The sequence below is a fragment of the Cebus imitator genome, unplaced genomic scaffold (genome assembly GCF_001604975.1).
Source record: "Cebus imitator isolate Cc_AM_T3 unplaced genomic scaffold, Cebus_imitator-1.0 Scaffold26, whole genome shotgun sequence".
In the NCBI taxonomy this organism is placed as follows: domain Eukaryota; kingdom Metazoa; phylum Chordata; class Mammalia; order Primates; family Cebidae; genus Cebus; species Cebus imitator.
The window spans coordinates 10164616-10190162 of NW_016107341.1; the positions used below are offsets into that span (position 1 = coordinate 10164616).

A 25547-nucleotide genomic window follows, 5' to 3' on the forward strand; every position below is an offset into this window, starting at 1 on the left:
GATATCCTTTCTTCTGCTTGGTCAATTTGGCTGTTGAAACTTGTGCATGCTTCGCGAAGTTCTCGTGTTGTGTTTTTCAGCTCTATCAATTCACTTATATTCCTCTCTATGTTGTCCATTCTCATTAGCATTTCATCAAATCTTTTTTCAAAGCCGAAACAGCCGTGCTGGTGACCCCTGGGGCTCCTCTGCCTGGGAATCTCCTGGTCTGTGGGCAATAAAAATCCGTCTGGAAATGTGGCATCCACTCACCCTGTGCACTTTCACTAGGAGCTGTAATCCTGAGCTGTTCCTAGTTGGCTATCTTTCCCCAAACCCCCCAATATTTGCTTTATATATCTGGGTGCTCCAGTGTTGGGTACATATATTTTTTAAATTGTTATATCTCCTGACTGAATTGGCCCCTTTATCATTACATAGTGATCTTCTTTGTCTCTTCTTATCATTTTGGTCTTTAATCCTATTTCATCTAAGTATAGTGACTCCCATTCTTTTTTGGTTTTCAATGGCATGGAATATCTTTGTCCAGTCCTTTATTTTTAGTATATGCATGTCTTTATGGGTGAAATGTGTTTCTTGTAGGCAAGAGATCAATGTATCTTGTTTTTTCATCCATTCAGTCAGTCTATATCTTCATTGGAGAGTTTAGTCCATTTACATTCAATATTATTATTGATAAGTAAGGACTTACTTCTGCTATTTTGTTGTTTTCTGGTTGTTTTGTGGTCTTCTTTTTCTTCTTTCCTCCCTGTCTTCTTCAAGTGAAGGCAATTTTCTCTGGTGATATTATTTAATTTCTTGCTTTTTACTTTTTTGTGTGTCTACTGTATGATTTTTTGGCTTGAGGTTACCGTAAGGCTTGCAAAAACTGGCCTATAAACTGATTGTTTTAACCTGATAACAGCTTAATGCTGTTTGCATAAACAAACAAATAAAAATTTAAAAACTAATAAAAATTGAGGCAGCACCAAGATGGCCAAGAGAAGGCAACACCAGAATGCAGCTCCCAGCAAATGAGACGCAGAGGGCTAGAGGACTTCATGATCCCAAACGAGGTGCCAGGTTTGTTTCGGTGGGACTGAGAGGGCTCTGAAAATAGCTCAGGGAAGGAGCCGTAGGGTAAGAGTTACCCAGGGTGGCAAACCAAGACAGGGCAGGATGTGTCCCCACCTGGAACGTGCAGCCGACTCGGAGGCAGGGGGGCTTCACCCCATCAGTGCTCCGATTCAGATCATGTGCTTACCTCATCCCTCCTGCAACCCATGGTCCATGAGAGCCCCGCCAGACTGAGGGGCGCCATGAGTTGTCGATGCAAATCTGAGCTGTGGCTCCCGCCAGGTGGGGTAAGTTGTCGCACAAACCTCAGTGGAAGTTTGGACTAACACCAGAGGGAGGGACCGTCCCACAGAGGGAGGCAGAGTTGAAAGCAGGGAAACAGGCCATAAGGCCAGCAGGACCCACCCCCAAATAACTCAAACTGAAGCCCTTGCTAGAGAGCTTGGCAGCAAATACACCAGTTTGACCCCAACCAAGCAGATCGAACTCAGGCAAAGAGAGATGATATCGGGAAGGTGGTCCCAATATCACCTGCAAACAAACTCCAGGGAAGGACCACCCACCCAGCAACCTGACTGAATCCTAGAGAGCCCAGCAACACCCTCTACAGGCCAAAAAAGATATAGCTCCAACAGAGACTCCTCCTGAAATCATTAACATCAAAGATCAAAGGGAGATAAATCCACGAAGACGGGAAAAAAACAGCACAAAAAGGATGAAATCATCAAAGACCAGAACACCTCTTCTCCTCCCAGGGATCACAACTCCTCACCATCAAGGGAACAAAAAAAAAGACAGAGAATGAATTTGATGAATTGACAGAAGCAGGCTTCAGACAGTGGGTAATAACAAACTTCTCTGAGTTAAAAGACCATGTTCTAACCCAATGCAAAGAAACTAAGAACCTTGAAAAAAGGTTAGATGAAATGCTAACTAGAATAACTAGCTTAGAGAAGAACATAAACGACTTGATGGATCTGAAAAACACAGCACGAGAACTTCGCGAGGCATACACAAGTTTCAACAGCTGAATCAATCAGGCAGAAGAAAGGATATCAGAGATAGAAGATCAAATCAATGAAATAAAATGAGACAGCAAGATTAGAGAAAAAAAGAGTGAAAAAAAAATGAACAAAGCCTCCAAGAAATATGGGATTATGTGAAAAGACCTAATCTACACTTGATCGGTGTACCTGAATGTGACAGAGAGAAGGAATCCAAGTTGGAAAACACTGTTCAAGATATTATCCAAGAGAACTTCCCCACCCTAACAAAGCAGGCCAACATTCAAATCCATAAAATACAGAGAACACCACAAAGATATTCCTCAAGAAGGGCAACCACAAGGCACATAATTGTCAGATTCACCAGGGTTGAAATGAAGAAAAAAATCCAAAGGGCAGCCAGAGAGAAAGGTTGAGTCACCCACAAACGAAAGACCATCAGACTCACAGCGGATCTCTCGGCAGAAACCCTACAAGCTAGAAGGGAGTGGGGGCCAATATTCAACATCCTTAAAGAAAAGAACTTTCAACCCAGAATTTCATATCTGGCCAAACTAAGCTTCATAAGTGAAGGAGAAATAAAATCCTTTACAGACAAGAAATTGCTCAGAGAGTTCATCGCTACAAGGACCTGCCTCACAAGAGCTACTGAAGGAAGTACTAAACAGGGAAAAAAACAACCAGTACCAGCCACTGCAAAAATATACCAAATGGTAAAAAACAATGATGCAATGAAGAAACTGTGTCAACTAATGGGCAAAACAACCAGCCAGTAACAAAATGGCAGGACCAAATTCAAACATAACAATATTAATGTTGAATGTAAATGGTCTAAATGCCCCCATCAAAAGACACAGACTGACAAACTGAATAAAAACTCAAGACCCATCAGTGTGCTGTATTCAGGAGACACATCTCACATGCAAAGACTCACATAGACTCAAAATAAAGGGATGGAAGAAGATCTACCAAGTAAATGTAGAGCAAAAAAAAAAAAAGCAGGGGTAGCAATCCTAGTCTCTGATAAAAAGGATTTTAAACCAACAAGATCAAAAGAGACAAAGAAAGACATTACATAATGGTAAAAGGATCAATGCATCAAGAAGAGCTAACGATCCTAAATATATATGCACCCAATGCAGGAGCACCCAGATACATAAAGCAAGTTCTTAATGACCTACAAAGAGACTTAGACTCCCACACAATAATAGTGGGAGACTTTAACACTCCATTGACAATATTGGACAGATCAACGAGATAGAAAGTCAACAAGGATATCCAGGACTTGAACACAGATCTGGACCAAGTGGACCTAATAGACATTTACAGGACACTCCACCCCAAATCCACAGAATACATATTCTTCTCAGCACCACATTGCACTTACTCTAAAATTGACCCCACAATTGGAAGTAAATCACTCCTTAGCAAATGCAGAAGAATGGAAATAATAACAAACAGTCTCTCAGACCACAGTGCAATCAAATTAGAACTCAGGATTAAGAAGAACACTCAAAACTGCACAATCACATGGAAACTGAACAACTTGCTCCCAAATGACGAATGGATAAACAATGAAATGAAAGCAGAAATAAAAATGTTCTTTGAAACCAATGAGAATGAAGACACAACATACCAGATCCTCTGGGACACATTTAAAGCAGTGTCTAGAGGGAAATATATAGCAATAAATGCCCACATGAGAAATAAAGATCTAAAATCGACACCCTATCGTCAAAATTGAAAGAGCTAGAGCAGCAAGATCAAAAAAACTCAAAACCTAGCAGAAGACAAGAAATAACTAAGATCAGAGCAGAACTCAAGGAGATAAAGACAGACTGCTAGCTAGACTAACAAAAGGGAAAAGAGAAGAATGGAATAGATGCAATAAAAAAACGATAAAGGGGAGATCACCAACAATTCCTCGGAAATATAAACAACAAACTGGACCCCTTCCTTACACCTTATACAAAAATGAAATCCAGATGGATTCAAGATTTAAAGACAAGAACAACATAAAAACCCTAGAATAAAACCTAGGCAAAACTATTCAGGACACAGGCACTGGCAAGGACTTCAAGACTAAAATACCAAAAGCAATGACAACAAAAGCCAAAATAGGCAACTGGGATCTAATTAAACTTAAGAGCTTCTGCACAGCAAAAGAAACAATCATTAGTGTAAACTGACAACCAACAGAATGGGAAAAAATTTTTGCAATCTACCCACCTGACAAAGAGCTAATATGCAGAATCTACAACGAACTAAAGCAGATTTACAAGAAAAAAACAAACTCATCCAAAAGTGGGTGAAGGATATGAACAGACACTTTTCAAAAGAAGACAAATATGCAGCCAACAAAAATATGAAAAAATGCTCATCATCATTGGTCATTAGAGAAATGCAAATCAAAACCACACTGAGATACCATCTTATGCCAGTCAGACTGGTGATCATTAAAAAATCTGGAGACAACAGATGCTGGAGAGGATGTGGAGAAAAAGGAACACTTTTACACTGTTGGTGGGAGTGTAAATTAGTTCAAACATTATGGAAGAGGGTGTGGCGATTCCTCAAGGATCTAGAAATAGAAATTCCATTTGACCCAGCAATCTCATTACTGGGTATATACCCAAAGGATTATAAATCGTTCTATTATAAAGACATGCACGCCTATGTTCATTGTGGCACTGTTTACGATTGCAAAGACCTGGAACCAACCCAAATGCCCAACAATGATAAACTGGACAAAGAAAATGTGGCACATATACACCATGGAATACTACGGAGTCATAAAACATGATGAGCTCATGTCCTTTGCAGAGACATGGATGAATCTAGAAACCATCATTCTCAGCAAACTGACACAAGAACAGAAAACCAAGCACCGCATGTTTTCACTCATAGGCAGGTGATGAACAATAAGAACCCTTGGGCAGAGAGAAGGGAACAACACTCACAGGACTAGGTGGGGGGAGGGGAGGGACAGCGAGGGGGGCGAGGAGGATGGGGAGGGATAACACCAGGAGAAATGCCTGATGCAGGCCACAGGGGAGGAGAGGATGGAGACAGCAAATCACCATGGCATCTATGTACCTATGCAACAATTCTGCAGGAAGCAGGATGTGCACATGTACCCCAGAGCCCAAATGCAATAATTTTAAAAAAAAAACTAATAAAAATTCTATGTGTATTAGTCCATTTTCATGCTACTGATAAAAAAATACCTGAGAATGGGAAGAAAAAGAGGTTTAATTGGACTTACAGTTCCACATGGCTGCAGAGACCTCAAAATCATGGCAGGAGTCAAAAGGCACTTACTACATGGTGGTGGCAAGAAAAAAATGAGAAAGATGCAAAAGCAGAAGCCTCTGATAAAACCATCAGACCTTGTTAGACTTATTCACTATCATGAGAACAGCATAGGAAAGACCTGTCCCCATGATTCAATTACCTCCCACAACACATGAGAATTCAAGATGAGATTTGGGCAGAGACACAGCCAAACCATATCACAATGCTTTAACATTGTCCCCCTGCCCCGCTTTTTAACTTTTTGAGGTTTCTATTTATATCTCATTGTACTGATTACGTCTTGAAAAGATGTTGTAGTTATTTTTAATTGGTTCATCATTTAGTCTTCCTGCTTAGGATAAGAGTAGTTTACACACCACAATTATGGTGGTGTAATATTCTGTGTTTTTCTGTATACTTACTATTACTGGTGAGTCTTGTACCTTCAGGTGATTATTTATTGCTTGTTAATGTCCTTTTCTTTCTGATTGAAGTACTTCCTTTAGCATTTCTTGTAGGACAGGCCTACTGTTGATGAAGTCTCTCAGCTTTTGTCTGGGAAAGTCTTTATTTCTCCTTCATGTTTGAAGGGTATTTTCACAAGATCTACTATTTGAGGGTAAAAAGGTTTTTTTCCTTCAGCATTTTAAATATGTCATGCCACTCTCTTCTGGCATGTAAGGTTTACACTGAAGAGTTGCTGCCAAACATATTGGCGTTCCATTGTATGTTATTTGTTTCTTTTCTCTTGCTGCTTTTAGGATCCTTTCTTTTTCCTTGACCTTTGAGAACTTGATTATTAAATGCCTTGAAGTCGTCTACTTCGGGTTAGATCTTCTTGATGTTCTATAACCTTCTTGTACTTGGATATTGATATAATTCTCTAGGTTTCTGGAGGTTCTGTGTTATTATCCCTTTGGTTTTTGTTAGTTTTTGACATGGAGTCTCACTCTGTTGCCCAGGCTGGTGTGCAGTGGCACAGCCTTGGCTTAAAGTAACCTCTACCTCCTGGACAGAGTTTCACCATGTTGGCCAGGCTGTGTTATTTTCCCTTTGAATAAATTTTCTACTTCCATCTCTACCTCCCCCTTAAAGTCAATAACTCTTAGACTTACCCTTTTGAAGCTATTTAGATCCCATAGGTGTGCTTCATTGTTTTTTATTCTTTTTTCTTTTGTCTCCTCTGACTTCATATTTCCAAATAGTCTGTCTTTTTTTTTCTTTCGTCTTTTTACCCAAGAGGTAAAGGAAAATAGTCTGTCTTTAAGCTCACTAATTCTTCTGTTTGATCAATTCTGCTATTAAAGGACTCTTATGCATTCTTCCATATGCCAATTGCATTTTTTAGCACCAGAATTTCTGCTTTTTAATTATTTCAATCTCTTTGTTAAATTTATCTAATAGTATTCTGAATTTCTTCTCTGTGTTATCTTGAATTCATTTGCATTTCCTCAACATAGCTATTTTGAATTCTCTGTCTGAAAGATTACATATCTGTTTCTCCAGGATTGCCCTGATACCTTATTTAGTTAATTTGGTGAGGTCATGTTTTCCTAGATGGTATTAACGCTAGTATTCTTCAGTGTTTGGGCACTGAAGAGTTAGGTATTTAGTGTAGTCTTCACTGTCTGGGCTTATTTGTAGCCATCCTTCTTGGAAAGGCTCTCCAGATATTTGTAAGGACTTGAGTGGTGTGATCCAAGCTGTATCTGCTTTAGGGGGCACCCCAAGCCCAGTAATGCTGTGGTTCTTGTACACTTGTCCAGGTACCACCTTGATGGTCTTGGACAAGATCTGGAAGAATTCTCTTGATTACCAGACAGAGACTCTTGTTCTCTTCCCTTACTGTCTCCCAAACAAAGTCTCTCTGTTTTGAGCCACCCAAAGCTTGTGGTAGAATGACACAAGCACCCCTATGGCTTCCACCACTGTGACTGCATTGGGTCAGACATGAAGCTATAACAGCACTGGGTCTTGCCAAGGCCTGCTATAACCACTTCCTGGCTACTGCCATTGTTTCCTCAAGGCCCTAGGGCTCTACAATCAGCAGGTGGCAAGGCCAGCCAGGCTTGTATCCTTCTCTTCAGGGTGGTGAGGTCCCCCAGGCCCCAGGTGAGTACTTAGTGCCCTCTGGGAATCAGGGATTAGAGTCAAAAACTTTAGAAGTCTACTTGGTGTTCTATTGCACTGCAGCTGAGCTGGCATTCAAACTACAGGATCCAGTCCTTCCCACTCTTCCTTCCCTTTCCAAAGGCAGAGAAGCCTTATCCTGTAGCCACCGCCACCCCAGGCCATGAAGAGTATTGCCAAACTACCAATGACATTCTCTTAAGGACCAAGGGCTCTTAAGTCAGCTTATGGTGAATGCTGCCTCGCCTGGTACTCATCCTTCAGGGCAGTGGGCTCCCCTCTGGGCCAGGGCAGGTCCAGAACTGCCATACAAGAGTCAAGTCCTAGAATTGGGGACACCAAGAGTCTCCCTTGGTGCTCTAACCTGCTGTGACCATGCTGGTATCTAAGGTTCAAGGCAATGTCCCCATTGCTTTTCCCTTTCAAGCAAAAGGAGTTTTCCCCCATAGCTACCCCAGCTGGTAATATGCTGAGTCTCACCTGAAACCTGCAAGTCACACAGGCTCACTCAAGGCCCTCAATGTAGTAGCTAGGTATTGCTGCTGATTATTTAGAGCCCAAGGGCTCTTCAGTTAGCAGGTGATGAATGTTGCCAGGACTGGGTATTTTCCTTCAAGGCAGCAGGTTCCCTTCTGGCCCAGGGTGTGTCTAGAAATGTCACTTGGGAGCTAGAACCTGGAATGAGGGCCTCATGACTCTGACTGTTGCTCTGTCCTGCCAAGGCTGAGATGGTATCCAAGATGCAAGACAAAGTCCTCCCCACTCTTCACTCTCCTCTCCTCAAGGGAAAGGAAGGGGTCTCCTTTGAAGCAATGAGCTGTGTGGCTTCAGGTTCTTTGCAGGGTCGGGGTCAGGGGATGATGCCAGTATTCCCTTGGCTGCCCCAGCTGGTGTCTCAGTGTGTCATGTGCCCCTCAGTCCACTGTCTCTGGGCCTAGTTGAGCACTAGGATTTGCCTAAGAGTTACAGTCCTTATGGCCTAGACTGCCTTTCAAGCTTACCTGGAGGCACAGCGTACTATAGCCCTCGGTGGCAAGATGTATAGGAACTCAAGTTCTGACTACTGGGATTAGCAATTCCCCTGTGTCTAGGGCTGGGTTAAATGCTCCCTCTGTGGGTGGGGATCAGCTGAGTTTGGTTCAGTTTTCCTCACTGACCCAACAGGACAGCACTAAGTTCAATGCCTCACAATTGCTGTGTTTTCCCTCCCCCAGTGCCCGGAGAGGCTCTCTGCACCATGATGGAGGGGTGGCATTGCCAATTCAGGACTGTTGTTTCTAGCTCTTCAGTGACTCAGCCACATGAAGTTAAATCTAGGTACGATGAGTGCTCATCTGATTTTTGGTTCTTATGAAGGTGTTTTTTCTATGTAGATAGTTGTTAACTTGGTGTTATTGGGTGGGGGACAATGGGTGGAGCCTTCTGTTCCACCATCTTGCTCCGCCTCCTCCAGTTATCTGTGTTTTGCACACATATCTGAGCAGTAGGTCATAGATTTGAAGCTTCTGATTTAAACTTAAATGTGTCTGAGAATATTTATCCTTAGGACACTTATGTGTGCATTTGCATGTTATTGCTATAATAACTGCCTCATGGTGATTGCAAAACGTAAAACAAGGAGGGTTTAAGCACAGGGGTGAGTTAGAAAAGTACTGAAGGATTTATAGTTAGTAGGGAGGCTTAACAGTGGGATATGTCAAGCACATTAAGTTGTTCCTGAGTTTGCAAATATTTTTCTCTGTGATTAGGCCATCTGTGTTTGCTAATTGGGGCCCATCAAAGTTAGGCTTCTACCCTCCCACAGGAACTGGGAGTTGGGGGTGCTATCTTTGATGATTATATATCAAAGAGATAGCTCCCAGGTCCTTGAGGAAGACATTCCTGAGTTGTAAAACCGTCAAGAAGCTTTTTATAAAAACACCTCTCAAAGGAGGCAGAGGAAGAACTTACAATTCCAAGTTTTCTGAAACAAATGCTCTAAGAAACAAGAAAACAAGTAGTCAGGGCCTACAGTTAGTAAGAAGCCCGTCTAAAGTTCAGTCATGCTGAGGAGAACGTCAATGCCATCTCAGTCATAAAGTTATGGTAAATGTTGATGTTTAAAAAGCTATACATCAGTAGGTCAGTTTTAAACAAATATTAATGTTAGATGTTTACAGCCCTAACTTAGAATCCCCCTCTCCTTGCCCCAACTTCCTCCCAATTACCCAGTGCATCAGGATACCATGGGATGTCAGTGGTGGTGACTAGGTAAGAATTCTATCCTTTCAAGAACCTGAAGGAGAAACCTGTGCTGCCCCTATATATTCCACTCTCCCAGGGGACTCTGCCTGCCCCAGTGTCTACCAACGGATGCTTAATACTGTACTAGTGCCATGTGCTTTCACCAGCTGTGCAACCTTGGGCAACTTATTCAACCACTCTGAGCCTTGGTCTCTTCATTTGTAAACAAGCATAGTAAATACATACCACACAGCATTGTATTAGGAGTAAGTCTGATCTGTGTATAGCACTCAACACAATGCTTGGCATACAGTAATGACTCAAGAAATAATAACTATCAATAATAACTAACTTATTTCAGCCAGAAAGTAAGTTAAAAGTATTATGGCTTAAATCTACTGAAATTAAAGCAGAAGAAACGATCAATGAGGCAGCAACTACTTCCAAAGTGCCATGTCCTATCCTCTGCAACTTTACCCAATTTTCTGCCCAACTTTCCAAGTCCTGTTCCCTCAAACTTAAAATATTTTCCCATGCAGATCTCAAATCTTCATGTTATTTAGCCCAAGGGTGTAATGCAATTTTAAAAATTACAATGTTTTGTTTTATTTTATTTTCCTCTTTATCACTTGTAGCATTTTACCCCAAAAAAACCCATGTGGGAGTTAACTGACTTTTCAGGAATCCTGTGCAAAATTCTCTACCCTAAAATGTTCTCCTTTGTTTGTGCCTTGGTAGCAACTCCAGACTTTTCAGGATTTGGACTCTGCTTTAGAATTGTGCTTAGATTGTCTCCACAAAAGTGGTCCGTTTCCTCATCCAATGAGCTCTGCCTGCTTGTCTGTGTGACACTCCAGTGGAAGGAAGCCAAGAGCCTATAGTAGCGATCCTGGGGAATATTTCAGCAGCTGGGGCCATGTAATTTAAAACCTCTGAAAAGTGTGCTGCAGTCCGTGCACAGCATTAGTATAACGCGAGGGCTGAATGCAGCCCGTTCTCCGGAGAACTTCCTCACTCCCTGCAGCAAAGAGAAGACTGAAAGACAAACCTGGGTGCAGCCGGAGAGGTCCAGATAGATGAGCTTGTGGCATCCATTCCCCAAGTTCAGGTACTGTAAGCCTTTGTCTGTGAACCTTCTGCAATAGGCCAAACTAAGATTCTGTAAGTTGTGGAAGTGCCTGAAAAGATAAGGCAAGAAAGGGAGGAAGGAAAGTATTATACTTCAGTTGTTCTCTCAAATCTTGCTTAAGCCACTATGACAAAGAAAAGTAAAACTGTAAATCCAACTCTTCTTGCAGATGTTCAACAGTTTAACTTTACTGTTAACTCTCTACCTGATAATTAAAGGATACTACAGTGTTATATAAGGTAACACATAATTATAATACATTTCAAGTGAAGTATTAATAATTCAATAATACTTGCCTAGATTTTTAAGAAAGTTGACTGGGATAAAGCTTTTTTAGTGTGTGTGAGGTGGGGGAGGCAATTACATTATTTGGAAGTGAAACCAAATTTGCAGAGTTTATTGTTATTTTAGGTTTCATCTCTGGAGCACCAAAATAATGTGCAAAATATCTAGAAGGGCAAATCCTTTATAAACTTTTAAATGGAGATTAACTGTTACAGGAGAGTGAGGATTTGGGGCAGAAGGCAAAATTGAACATAACTAGGCTCTTAAAAGAGATCTGATAAATAAATGAGTTGAAAAAATAGGTTTAAATATGCATTATTTTATAAGTAACAGTTTCATTATTATAGTTAATGAAAGACTAATTGATATGCAGAGTTTAACATGAATTAAGAAGACCAGTTTGCAAATAAGTGGGCAACACATGAGAAGAATTAAAAGCAACATCAGAGACTATAAATCTCACTGGAGTTGAAACAGATTAAATATGGTATTACCACAATGACCAAAATGAGAGCTTCCAGAAAAAAGGAGGGTAGTTAGGATGAGCCCATACTACCATACGAGGGCTTGAAGTTTGAGAACACTCTGTGGACACTTTTCCAAGCCCTCCAAAGCCTGGCACTTTTTTTTTCTTTTGGGAGATGGAGTTTCCCTCTTGTTGCCCAGGCTGGAGCACAATGGCGCAATCTTAGCTCACTGCAACTTCTGCCCCCAAGGTTCAAGCGATTCTCCTGCCACAGCCTCCCTAGTAGCTGGGGTTACAAGCATGCACCACCGTACCCTGCTAATTTTTGTATATTTAACAGAGACGGGGTTTCGCCATGTTGGCCAGGCTGGTCTCGAACTCCTGACCTCAGGTGATCCACCCACCTCAGCCTCCGAAAGTGCTGGGATTACAGGCATTAGCCGCTGTGCCCGGAAAGCCTGGCACTTTTTAAGAGGCCAAGGACTCCCACCACTGCCTGCTCTTCTAATGGAATTAGCAATCATGCTCTTGATTTGTAATCTGCAACAGCTTAATAGCAAATTAGAAAGCAAAAAGAAAGAAAAGTGAAGAGAAAAATGCTTCTCTGCCTCACAAAATCACACAGGTGAATGATAAAGTCTATCTTCCCATAAATGGGAAATAAGATATACAAGCATTGACCATTAGTCAGATTTTGAAAACACATCTATATGATATAATTATTTGCATTCCATAGCAAAAATTACTTGATTCGGAATACACATCCTGATCTGGGAATGGCTATGTACGTGAGAGTCAACAGAATGAGGGAGAAGGCTTCGGACTCATCAGCGACAAGGTGGGCAGGGCCTGAAAGGGAAAGCAGTGCTAATATCCCAAAGACACGCCCCCTCTCTTGGGGCTGTTGAGTGGACTGAGCTGTGCTAAAGTTTTGGAAATGTATTATCTTCCTCTCCCTGAGTGCACCCTGTGATTCAACTGAGTACAATTTTCTTGGGGTGGGGGGAGGCACGCCAGGCTGTCATTTCTAACAATCTATGTGAGCTCAATAATAAACAGATAGTGAGGTAGGCAGCATGACACGATGCAAAATACAAAGGGTTTTGGAATCTGACCAAACCCCAGTCCTGACACTTACTGCAACCTCCCTAACCTTTCAGAGCTTGTTTTCTCATTTGTTAAGTGTAGATTAAAATATTATCTTTTTTTAATGCTGATCAACTGTGGGGTCTCCAGCTTTCCTGAACCTCTCAAGTTTTCTCATCTGTAACATGGATGTAATCTGATCTGCTTATTCCCTTTAAAGGTGTGACAATTAAATGAGAACGTAGAAGTCATAGTATTATCTTGAGAATAATTATAACAATTAAAATCAGCAGGGACATAGTAGAAGATTTAAAACAATATGTAATATTATTGCTACTACTATGTAAAATGACAACAACACATTATTTTTATGGAGTTTGTATTATTCTTCCATTTAATGAAATGGATACTTATCTCCAAGAGTGGTGCATACAATAATTCCAAGAGTTTGAGGATTTCACATTGAGTCTATACCCTGATCTATACCTGTTACTCAATTTCTTTAAATCCATGTGATCAGTTAACAAATGTTAAAAATGAAAATTGAGCTAGGTGCTCTTAACTTTGTTTTAATGTCACAGACACCTTTGGCTTTTGGCAGTCTGCTGAGGTTTATGGACTCTTTCTCAGCATATTTTTAAATGCATAAAATAAAATATATAAGATTACAAAAACAGCCAATTATATTGAAATATATAATTATCAAAATATTTTTTAAAAGAACAAACGAGTGGAATTGTAATATATGTGCCTCTTTATTAAAATATTAAATACAATCTAGTGGCAGTCCTAATAACTGCTGTGATTGTGAAGTATCAGTGATATTTTGGAATACTTATAACAACTAAAATGTAGCAAGAATATATTTGTGATTTATATGGGTGAAAATGTCCCAGAGACTGCTATTAATTCTCTAGTCTTAACCTGCATTTCAGTTACAGCTAAATGAAAATAAAGATGAGTTTTTAAAATCCCGCATTAAAATTCATGGAGCTCCTGGACTCTATCCCTGATCCTCTTGGGGGAATCCACTGCTCCTCAGCTAAGAACCTCTGGTTTAGATAAAAGAGGTTGTTCATTAGACTAAGTGACTCCTGGATTGAAAGTCTCTGGATGGCTCTTTTCACAGTGGAACATCATGGGAACCATCAGTTTGAAAGCAAAGTTCAGGAATCTTGAGTGGCCCTGTAGGTCTTTCTAGGGATTTACGGTTCTGCAGACTTAAAGCTGCTGGGAATGGGAAAAGTGTCAGTTGACAGTGAAATCACAGGTGGCAAATTGTGTGCAATACTCATACTCTTTATTCTGAATTTTGGCAAAGATGCGTGTCCCTTATGTGACTAAAATCTGATTCATCATTTTCCAAGCCCAGAGAACACTTAGTAATTCTAATTCTGCTTTAAGGCAGTGTTTACAGCTTGTTTTTATCTTTTTCTAATTATTTGATAACTGTTTCTTATTGGGGGGGTGTGAGTTTTCTCTTTGTGATTTATTTATTTTTCTGCTACTGCTATAATCTTTAAGAAATTACAATTCTTACAGAAACTACAAAGATTATTTTTTCTCCTTTCTTTTGGCTTTTTTCTATCAAAGAATAGAAGTCATTTGTGTTAAATCTCTAACACCTGAAAGACTTGCTACTAGAATGAATAGAAGATTATGTATTTAAATAAAAATTTCTCTGAAAAAGTAACCAAGACAAAGCCTAGTCTGTAAAAGAGGGAATTTGCACGTGGATCCTCTTGAGTTGAGTGTTGGGCTCTTTGGTTTCACAGAGGTATTTCAAGTAATCAAATTCTGAAGAAAACCTAAATGGAGTGATCTGGCCTTCTATTTATAGGGTAGACCTTGAAGTTGTCCAGTCAAGGCAACCTGTCTGCCCCACTTTGATGGGCACTGGTAAGACTATAGATCATGATAGTCCCTGACAAATAAGAAATTTCCAAGCCAATTGAAATGTCAATTCATCTATGTAAAAAACAATTGGATACTACTCCACTACAGCATTTAAGAATCAATTAAAGAGCAAAATTCATAATGGCTTTACTCAGCACCGTATGCCCAGAAGGCTTTGCACAAACTAGTCGATCAATACATGGTGAACAAGTGAATGCATGCTGTTATTAGAATTCAAGAAAATGAAAAATCCCTGTGGACTTCTGGTAGATGGTGAGACTTAAGGTGTGAAGCCTGTGGATTAGCCTTGAGAAGGAGAAAGGCATTCCAACTATAGAGAAGGTGAGGCATGTAGCAATCAGATGACTGGAGTCAAGGGTTTCTCTTGGGAAACCTAGGCAGAGAAGTTTGATTGCATAGTGTTAACAGAGAGTAAGGGAAGAATCTAGACCTTAAGTGTGTCAAAGACTTGATAAGAAGATTGTTCCAGGATGACACTTCTTGTTCCAGGATGAGACAGAGCAGACTGAAGGGAGGAAAGACCAGAGGCAGCACCACCAAGATACTGTGCCAGATGAGGTTCTGAGAGTACCACCTAGGTTGTGGCAACAGGAATAAACAGAAAGTGTTTCATTCTGAAAACATTTAGAGGCAACAAATTTCCTGGAATGGGCATGAGCTTTGGGCAGCCCTCATTTTCAACTTTAGAAAACTGAGCAGCCGGGCCCGGTGGCTCATGCCTGTAATCCCAGCACTTTGGGAGGCTGAGGCGGGTGGATCACAAGGTCAGGAGATTGAGACCATCCTGGCCAAAATGGTGAAACCCTGTCTCTACTAAAAATACAAAAATTACTGGGCATGGTGGCACATGCCTGTAATCCCAGCTACTTGGGAGGCTGAGGCAGGAGAATCGATTGAACCAGGGAGTCAGAGGTTGCAGTGAGCCGAGATTGCGCCACTGCACTCCAGCCTGGCGATGGAATTGCAAGGCTCTGTCTCAAAAAAAAAAAAACAAAAAAACAAAAAAACAACAACAAAAAAAACTGAGCAAGTCCCCAAAGAAGTGAGAAAAAATATTCAAATAAAAAGTTGGCAAATCACTGTTGCCAAGGACAAACAAATTACATTTTTCTTTTGGCAAGTACTTTTTTTGGAAAGAAATCTTAAAGGCAATGAAGAGAGAATGACAGCAGCAACAACCAACATTTCTGGTTATTTACAGTTTCAAGAACATTTTTGCATATCCAAGCATATTTGAAAGAATGGAGAACAGCAAAAACAGAATCATTATGAAATGCATTTTTATCATAGATTAGTATACTTTTTTATATGACAAAATACATCAGTATCAAGCAGTATCTATTCTGAATATTCTCTCAAAGGCAAGAACTAGAAGGGAAAACCAAACAAAATTCTTATTTTGGGTCCTGCTTTTCTATCTATTGCCTACTAAAGGTATAACTTCATTTGTAAAATAAATGTCCCTAAAAAGATATGCATAGCTGTCATATTACCTTCAATTTCTAAGGGGAAAAAAACTGTTTCAATGTATGATTGAAAATAAGTATGTTTTAAGTTAAAAATAATTTGTAATGTGATATAAACTACTCTCTGGATCAGGCAGAGTGGATCATGCCTATAACCCCAGCACTTTGGGAACCTGAGGCAAGAGGATAGCTTGAGACCATGAGTCTGAGATCAGCCTGGGAAACATCATGAGACCATGCCTCTAAAAAAATTTTTTTTAATTTAGCTGGACATGCCCAGAAGTTTGAGGCTGCAGAGAGCTATCATCACACTATACTCTAGCCTGGATGTAAGTGCAAGGCCCTGTCTATAACCAAAACAAAACAAAACAAAACAAATGGCTCCCAAATCATCTACTTTGTAAGTTCAGGTTTTCACCTATGATTTATGGATTTTGTAATACTCCTTTTCTATGTTTATGTGCATAGATACATGCACATATATTCATACATATATATACATACACATATATACACAGTTATATATCTTAGTACAGAATGCCTCAAGAAAGTACTGAGTGGCATTCAATATTACAGGACTGGAAGACCTTAAGGAATTTCTGAAAGGGTGTTAGAGAAACCTCAGGGACCTCCCACAGTGGTCACTGGAGCCAGATTGCACCAGCTCAAGGGAGTTGATTGTTAGCATCTCTTCCCAACTCCACATTCAGTGACATTGTGTTGGTAGCTTAAAATTGGCCACAGTGGAATTATTTATACTGCAGAAATCAGTAAGCACTAGGAATTGGTGCTTCTCCTCATCCTTGCCACCAGCCAGTTGTTAAGCATTTACCAGAATATTGCTGTTCCTAAAATATATTTCAAGAACTACTGATAAAGAGATGGAAGTATGCTAATGGAAAGGCATACAGAGATAAAAATGATGAAAGAAACATCTTTGAAGGACAGGAATAAAATCAGATTTAAAAATAAAAGGATATTCTTATGATAAACTCTCAACAAATGGATAGAAGCATTACGAAGAAAAATGCCTTCCCCAGCTGAGAAAAAAATATGATTTAGTGTTCAAAAGGTTTAATGTGTTCCAGGAAAAATTAATTGAAGGAACACAATTAAGCTTGGAAATGTCTTTAATTTCTCACAGAAAAGTAAAGTCTTGCAAGCATTTTAGCAGGAAAAAATAGGTTACCAACAAAGGAACAAAAAAATCATGCTAGCTTCAGACTTTCTATAACCTGAAATATCAAAGTTTATGGGCCAATATTTAAAACATTGGGGTTTTAAAGATAAAATACAGAACATGATTCAAGAACTATACATAAAGATAAGTTTTTGTTTATCCTGCAAAATAATATTAATTTTCAGAGATCAACGGCTAAAACTCTCTCAAGCATCTTTACTGAAAAAAGATTTTTAAAATTAAATTTCTAGTTATCATCAGATGAATCAAAGTCAAGGCTAAAGAATAAGTAAGTTATAAGAAAAAAGACCATCAATGAATGGCCTAGAGTTAAGACTACATACTCATTATAAATATGATTACAATATTGCGTGTGAATACCAAAATTCAATATTAAAAAGAAAGTTAAATGATTAGCAAAAACTATAATTAACGTGTTCATACAGGGGAGTAGGAGTGAAGGGGCATCAAATTCAAGGGAGAAGTAGAGGGACAACTGAAACGTATTAGATCATTGTGTAACACAGGAGGACTCAAAAGTTGTTGTTTCATCTTGACTTTGGTAATTAGAGAAATGCCTGTCAAACTATGTTTTTAAAAACATGCCCATAGCTACTAATTAGAATATACAACAGAATATTTATGTATCTTTTGAATACCTATGTTTATTATACAAGGAAACATAGTTCATATAGCAGAAGTCAGAAACTCTTAAGTGCAGTAACATAAAAATCAAAATGTAAAACAAGATGATAAAAGTAAAACCATACACTTAAAAATTTTTTTTGAGATAGGGTCTCACTCTGTCAAAACACAATCACGACTCACTGCAGGATTGACCTCCCATGCTCAAGTGATCCTCCTGCCTCAGCCTCCTGAGTAGCTGGGACTACAGGTGCATGCTACTACACCCCACTAATTTTTGTATTTTTTTGTAGAGATGGGGTTTTACCATGTTGACCAGGCTGGTCTCAAACTCCTAGGCTCAAGCAGTCTGCCTCCCAAAATGCAGGGGTTACAGCAAGCCATCACACATGGCCCGTACACTCAATGTTGACAATAAATAGTGATCTTTTAAACTGCTCTCTTAAAAATGCAAAGAGAATTAATTTAAAAATAGAAGCTAGCTACGTGCTACACATAAAAGATAAATCTCAAATCCGACGTCACAAAGGTTAAAAATACAGAGAAATGTAGTTATTCCCGAAAAAGCACAAGCAAAAGAAAACAATGGTAACTATGTTGATAGCAGTTAAAAATGAATTCAGGCCAGACACGATGGCTCATGCCTGTAATCTCAGCACTTTAGGAGGCCAAGATGAGTGGATTACTTGAGGTCAGGAGTTGGAGACCAGCCTGGCCAACATGATGAAACCGCGTCTCTACTAAAAACACAAATATTAGCTGGCCACGGTAGCGCACACCTGTAATCCTAGTTACTTGAGAGGCTGGGGCAGGAGAATCGCTTGATCCAGGGAGGTAGAGGTTGCAGTGAGCCGAGATTGCACCACTGCATTCTAGCCTGGGTGACAAAGCAAGACTGTGTCTCAAAAAATAAATAAATAAATATTACTGGTTCAAAGAAAAAGCAAATATAAAATAGTTGGTTTAGAAAATTGAAACAATACTTATCAAATTATATACTTTTCCCAAATTCTTCTTTAGAAGTCATTTCATGGCCCTATTTTTTTTTTTTTTTTTTTTTTTACTTTTAAAAGGAGAGAAATCAAATCATGCAAATAAAAATATATAAATTAACTCCTCGTTTAATTATTGGTATACTGATAAGTAACAACTGGCTTTCCAAAAAAAAAAAAAGTATGCATATAAATGTATGTGCATTTACTATAAAATTTTATATTTTGTATTTACTATTTTATGGATATAAAGGACATGTAGCATACAACTTACAAATGATAAAACATACAATATTCTTTACTGTAAATTCCACATAGCCAGTCAATTCTCACACCAAGTTTTCATTGACTTTTGCCAAAGAAACTCATAAATGTAGTTAGCCAATCAACAGTTGAACCTGAAGAATGATTACAGTTCCAATATGAACTATTTTATTAACATTAATAAAACACAAGTGACATATGTCAAAGGTATATGTCTAAACTCTGCTTGTCTGTCAGTGATGTGAGTGTCTTCTGTGCTAAATCAAAGAACAGTTTTCAAGTATTGAGAGAACATTAATGTTTTGTGCTACTTCACAATGTTGTAGCTACAGACATGACCTACTTTTAAATTTAATTTGCTTCACTAATTGTGTTCTCCATCACTTTAAGTCTAAACAATAAATCAAGCCCTGATTTGTAATGTTTGACGTTTTCCATGGTATAGAATACTTCCATATTGGCCAAATCCAAGCTGCCAATGAGAGGTCACCAAACATGGATTTGGGAAAAAATGGGCAGTAGCACTCTATTCTGTAGCATTTTCACCAAAGAGATACAATAGACATAAACAACCACAAGAACACAGATAAAGTAACATGTAGAAAAATATTAGAAAGCAATGAGTTTTAAGTATTTCTTGCCTGTATAAGAATTTTAGATATATAAGGAGAAATCACACATCATTCGATAAAAGTTTTATTCAATAAATGCTGCCGAAATAATTGGTTAGCTATTTAACAACATTCAAAATGTAAAACTATGTTTAGCTTATATACTGCACAAAAATAAGCCTTGGGCCACATGGACTGTAGTTTGCTGACCCCTGATTTAGATCATTGCTTCATTCATCTACAAAGATTAATTCTAGATTGACTACATATTTAAGTAAAAATACATGCATACACACAAATAAGCAAATGTATATTAAATGCCTGGCAGGAGGAAGACTATATTTAAGAGCATCAGAAGAAATTTCAAAGGGAAAGCTTTATAGATTTGACTTTTTAAAAGTGGCAGCTTAGTTAATGGGATAAACAGAAAATATGGTCCCACTTCTTAGGCTGGCACCTTTGCAGAAAATGGTTAGAGTCAGAAGACAAAGAAAATTACCACCCAGAATTTTCTATGTAAGCTGTCCTAAATGTCTCATCACTGTTATTTTTCAAAGGAGCTCAAAAAGCTATATTCTCAAAAATAGTTCATTCTTTCACAATAGTTTGAGAAATGTTTTTTCAAAGTCAAATTTGAATCTCTCCTAGTGTGATCATATACCCTTTTTTACTGGTCTTTCTGTAGTGAAAATAAAGAATTGGGCCAGGTACGGTGGCTCATGCCAGCACTTCAGGAGGCCCAAGTGGGCAGATCACTTGAGCCCAGGAGTTTGAGACCAGCCTGGGCAACATAGTGAAACCCCATCTCTACAGAAAAACACAAAAACTAGCTGGGCATGGTAACACACTCCTGTACTCCCGGCTACTCAGGAGGCTGAGGTGGGAGGACTGTTTGAACCCAGGAGATTGAGGCTGCAGTAAACCATGATTGTGCCATTGCACTGCAGCCTGGGTGGCACAGTTAAGACCCTGTTTCAAAAAAAAACAAACTAAAAAGAATAACTGACATAAATTTGTGATACATTTGAATATTCTGTCAACTCTTTTGTTATTCTGTCCCTTCTCCTCCGAAAAAGAGAAGCAATATTCAGTGTTGTGTTGTCAATACTCCATAAACAGTCAAAAAATAACCAGTGTGAGGCTCCTTAGAGGTGGTAAGGGTCTCAACAGGTAGCCAGAGCATGGAAACAGGGATCTGGGACAAGAGTGTTCAATGTTTGGTAACGAGGATGTTGGCATTCTATCAAGAAGAGGGCCCAGACACCAAACTGGAATGTAAGGGCCAGAGAGCTCAACTGCCCAGGATGGGGGACCAGAAAGAAACAGGCAGGCAAAGTCTAACCCAAGCTACTGGGCACATTGCTGTAAGAGTGACAAAAATGTTAGCCAAGGCGGAAAACCAGTTATTCAAACTGAACTGGCCAACTAGGGAGAGCGCAGGCACCAGCTTAGGAACTTGAAAGCATCCAGCAGTCCCTTGTCAGAATAGCAGTGTCCCAGTGGCAGTTGTTGATAAAGGCAACACTGCCTTTGCAGAATGCTAGAGCAAGTCAAAGACTTTGGGAGCATAATTATTTTCAGTGTCCTACAAATAACACAAGCATTACCTCGGCAGGAGTCGCATTGTCCTGTTGGTGATAGTTGTGTTAGACAGATTGAGATACAGGACCCCTGGACAGCCCTCAGAAATGTGTCTCATTGATTCATCCTACATGAAAAACAGAGGGAAGATGTTTATCAAATTCTAACAGACTTTGCAATTTCCCCGTTATCTTTCTATTATCTCTCTTCCTATTTCAGAAAAATATATATGCAAGAGTTGGTTTCTTCATACTCTTTATCTGATACTAGGTTGAAATGAAATTAAAAAGAAGCCAATACTTTTGCTCAAAGCATCATTACTCAGACCGGGTGCAGTGGCTCATGCCTGTAATCCCAGCACTTTGGGAGGCCGAAGAGTGCGGATCACAAGGTCAGGAGTTTGAAACCAGCCTGGCCAACATGGTGAAACCCCATCTCTACTAAAATTACAAAAATTAGCAAGGCATAGTGGCTCATGCCTGTAATCCCAGCTACTCAGGAGGCTGAGGCAGGAGAATAGCTTGAACCCGGGAGGCGGAGGTTGCAGTGAGCCGAGATCATGCAATCACACTCTAGCCTGGGGCGACAGAGTGAGACTCCATCTCCAAAAAAAAAAGAAAAAAAAAAGCATAATTACTCCCTCCTTTTCCCTTTCCTTGGAAATAAAATCTCATTCTATCACAATGACACTTCATTAAAATGTGAACCCATGCATGTTCAACTGTGTCACAAGAAATTTGAGCTCAAAAGCCAAAGTGTCAAACACTTCTCACTCTTCATATGCAGGAAAGCAATTAAAAATGGATCCATTTTAAACTTACAAAAATTATTCTGAAAGACAAGAATAGTAAACACTCTCAACAACAGGACTTCAGTAACAGTCCATATTTATACACATATACCTTTATACATAGATGTGTGTGTGTAATTAAGCTTCTGTGGTTCTGCTAACAAAATATTTTAAATAGCTGAACAGATTTTCACTAAATTTATGATAAATTTGAGATGGCTAAAATAAAATATTGGCTACATGCCAGCTGGAGTTGGGGTTAGGGTGAGGGAGAATCTCAAAGATTCAAGCATCCTTCCCCCTGAAAGTGCAAAACTGAAGTAAGACAGTAGTGTGACTGTGAAGTAAGAGAGACAGAAAAACAGGTTTCAAGCACAGATTCTAAATTGAAACTTACAAGACCAGATGAATTGCAAGCTTTGATTGCAATAAGCTGCTTTTTGTATAGGTAACACTATAGAAAATACAATGAGTACCAGCAGATTTTTATTTAAGGATTGATGAATCTCCCCAGAAACCTCAACAGGGCAACCAGTTTAACTATTAGTGGTGCAGCCAATGTTTGACACTACATAAGTCCTGAAAAGAATAGACCATTGCAGGTATCTATCTATCTGGAAGAGGTAAATTATGAGAAGGCTAGATGATGTAGTTCTGAGAATTCTGCATCACAAATATGGCCACTTCTCACACCACTAAGAATAGTAAAGGCTTACACTCAGCAGGATCATTGATGTTTAACATTCTATTCATTACTATTTCCAGTAGTCAGGGATTTTTAAAATAATAAAATCCTGCAGGTCAGAGCACCTGTCATACTCAGATAGGAACTGGTTGGTTTATAGGGACAGTAAATCATACCTTAAAGAGAACACAAGATTCTATTTTAAGCTGCAAACCTCTGTGATTCTGCTATAGGGAAGGTTCTATGCACCCATATTGCATGAGAGGCCAGTGCAGAGCTTTTGAGAAACATTACTCTTAACTGTATTCAAGCTGTCAGCAATTTTTCTAGATGCCCCATTACCAAAATGTAGGATTTGAATGGGTGTGGATAAAGTGTGTACAGTACAATTTTTCCAAAAAGAATGGCAAGAATAACCATAATGAGTGGCACTGTACTCTAATACAAAGAAAACCTGTCTTTGAAAACGTTCAGCATGCCAATCAAGTGTCAAAGTGATCATACACTTGTTGAAAAACCTTGGCAAAATGCAAATAAGGTTGGGCAAGGAGAGGAGAGAGAGTTGGCTTAAACACCCTCAGAGAGACAACCACAAAGAAGATGAAAATATGGGACCAGGAAGAGGAAGATGGAGTAGGAAATCTGACTTTGTGCTTGAGATGAGGAGGCAATTCATTCTCTGCATTTTCCTGTCTAGAGAAGCTTGAACGTCCAAACAAATTTAGAATACTCCCATTCTCTTGTAATTAAAAGAATTCAAGACTTAATCCCCAAATGTTTGAACACATAAATGCAAAAACTGAGTGCCTATATTGCAGAATGGCTTATGAATTTGTCCACAACATACTCAAATCCTTCTGAAAGTAATATAGTTGATAAGACAAGCTTAGAAATCAAAGCTCTTTGAATGAATGTTACCCAACTCTTTAAATGTAAGCCTGTGTCCCAGTCTACGTCTCAAGGGGAAAAAAACAGTAAAATGTAGCTGGATAAAATTATCACCCCTGTATATTATTAGACTCCAAAACTGGACAAGACTTTGATGTTCACAAACTCAATGCAGATGGCATTGTTTTGACTTCCCTATTAGAGGGTCGAACTCAAATAATATGATTTTTTACTCAAGTACAGAACTGAAGCTCCCTGAGGGCAAGAACTAAAAAATGATTTATTTTTTAATTCCCTCCGACACCTAGCAGAACATATTTAACATAGTAGGTGCTAAAACATCCACAGAAAGAATAAATCCATTTGACAAACAACCTCGTTATAAACACAGGCAGGCATCTGGAGAATGTGGTAGTCAACATCTAAAATCCCTCTTCATGAAGGAGCCTATGTTCACTTTGCTAGTGGAGAAAGAGTGTAACCAAAGAAAGTAGAACATTTTTTCACTGATATCATCTTTGTCAGGTCTGACTATGCCTCCCTTTCTTGTGGATGACCCTTAAGGGCACATTTGAACATAAACAGCTTATTTACGTCAAAGTACAAGCCACTGAGACGATGCTTAGTTTACCGTCTAGGGTGGTTCTTCATGTTCTGCTGGACAGGGATTAAACAACTAATTTAAATGCTGAATTTGTGTGTTGAGGTAAGGAGTAGAGGTGTTCTGCGGGTCTTAAAATTTTTCTGTACACATTCTATTTAAGTATAATGCCTTCCATCTTTTGAAAAGACATTTTACTGTGGAAATAGGGGATGAATTTCATGGGGAAAAATTACTAAAGGAGAATTTTCAAAGTGCTCCATTCTAAAATGGGAGATATATTGGTAAACATTTTGAAGTATCCATGTTGAAGTACTGAGACCAATTAATTTCTCCCTCTTCTGAGTTCAGGAGAAAAGAGGGAGAAATTAATTCCATCAGCCAGGCNTCCAAAAAAAAAAAAAGTATGCATATAAATGTATGTGCATTTACTATAAAATTTTATATTTTGTATTTACTATTTTATGGATATAAAGGACATGTAGCATACAACTTACAAATGATAAAACATACAATATTCTTTACTGTAAATTCCACATAGCCAGTCAATTCTCACACCAAGTTTTCATTGACTTTTGCCAAAGAAACTCATAAATGTAGTTAGCCAATCAACAGTTGAACCTGAAGAATGATTACAGTTCCAATATGAACTATTTTATTAACATTAATAAAACACAAGTGACATATGTCAAAGGTATATGTCTAAACTCTGCTTGTCTGTCAGTGATGTGAGTGTCTTCTGTGCTAAATCAAAGAACAGTTTTCAAGTATTGAGAGAACATTAATGTTTTGTGCTACTTCACAATGTTGTAGCTACAGACATGACCTACTTTTAAATTTAATTTGCTTCACTAATTGTGTTCTCCATCACTTTAAGTCTAAACAATAAATCAAGCCCTGATTTGTAATGTTTGACGTTTTCCATGGTATAGAATACTTCCATATTGGCCAAATCCAAGCTGCCAATGAGAGGTCACCAAACATGGATTTGGGAAAAAATGGGCAGTAGCACTCTATTCTGTAGCATTTTCACCAAAGAGATACAATAGACATAAACAACCACAAGAACACAGATAAAGTAACATGTAGAAAAATATTAGAAAGCAATGAGTTTTAAGTATTTCTTGCCTGTATAAGAATTTTAGATATATAAGGAGAAATCACACATCATTCGATAAAAGTTTTATTCAATAAATGCTGCCGAAATAATTGGTTAGCTATTTAACAACATTCAAAATGTAAAACTATGTTTAG

General features: G+C 38.9%; 2 protein-coding genes across 3 annotated transcripts in view; one reads left to right on the forward strand and one right to left on the reverse strand.

Moving 5' to 3' along the window:
* FBXL13 (F-box and leucine rich repeat protein 13) overlaps positions 1 to 25547 on the reverse strand; it is a 247122-nt gene that overhangs the window by 110247 nt on the left and 111328 nt on the right. The window contains exon 12 of the mRNA XM_037736579.1: positions 10756 to 10885. Coding sequence (XP_037592507.1) covers positions 10756 to 10885 — 130 coding nt within the window. The remainder of the gene's footprint in view (positions 1 to 10755; positions 10886 to 25547) is intronic.
* Positions 6773 to 25547, forward strand: part of LRRC17 (leucine rich repeat containing 17) — a 44177-nt gene continuing 25402 nt past the window's right edge. For both annotated transcript variants that reach the window (XM_017523052.2, XM_017523051.2), the window contains exon 1: positions 6773 to 10815. The gene's annotated coding sequence lies outside the window, so the exon portion shown is untranslated. The remainder of the gene's footprint in view (positions 10816 to 25547) is intronic.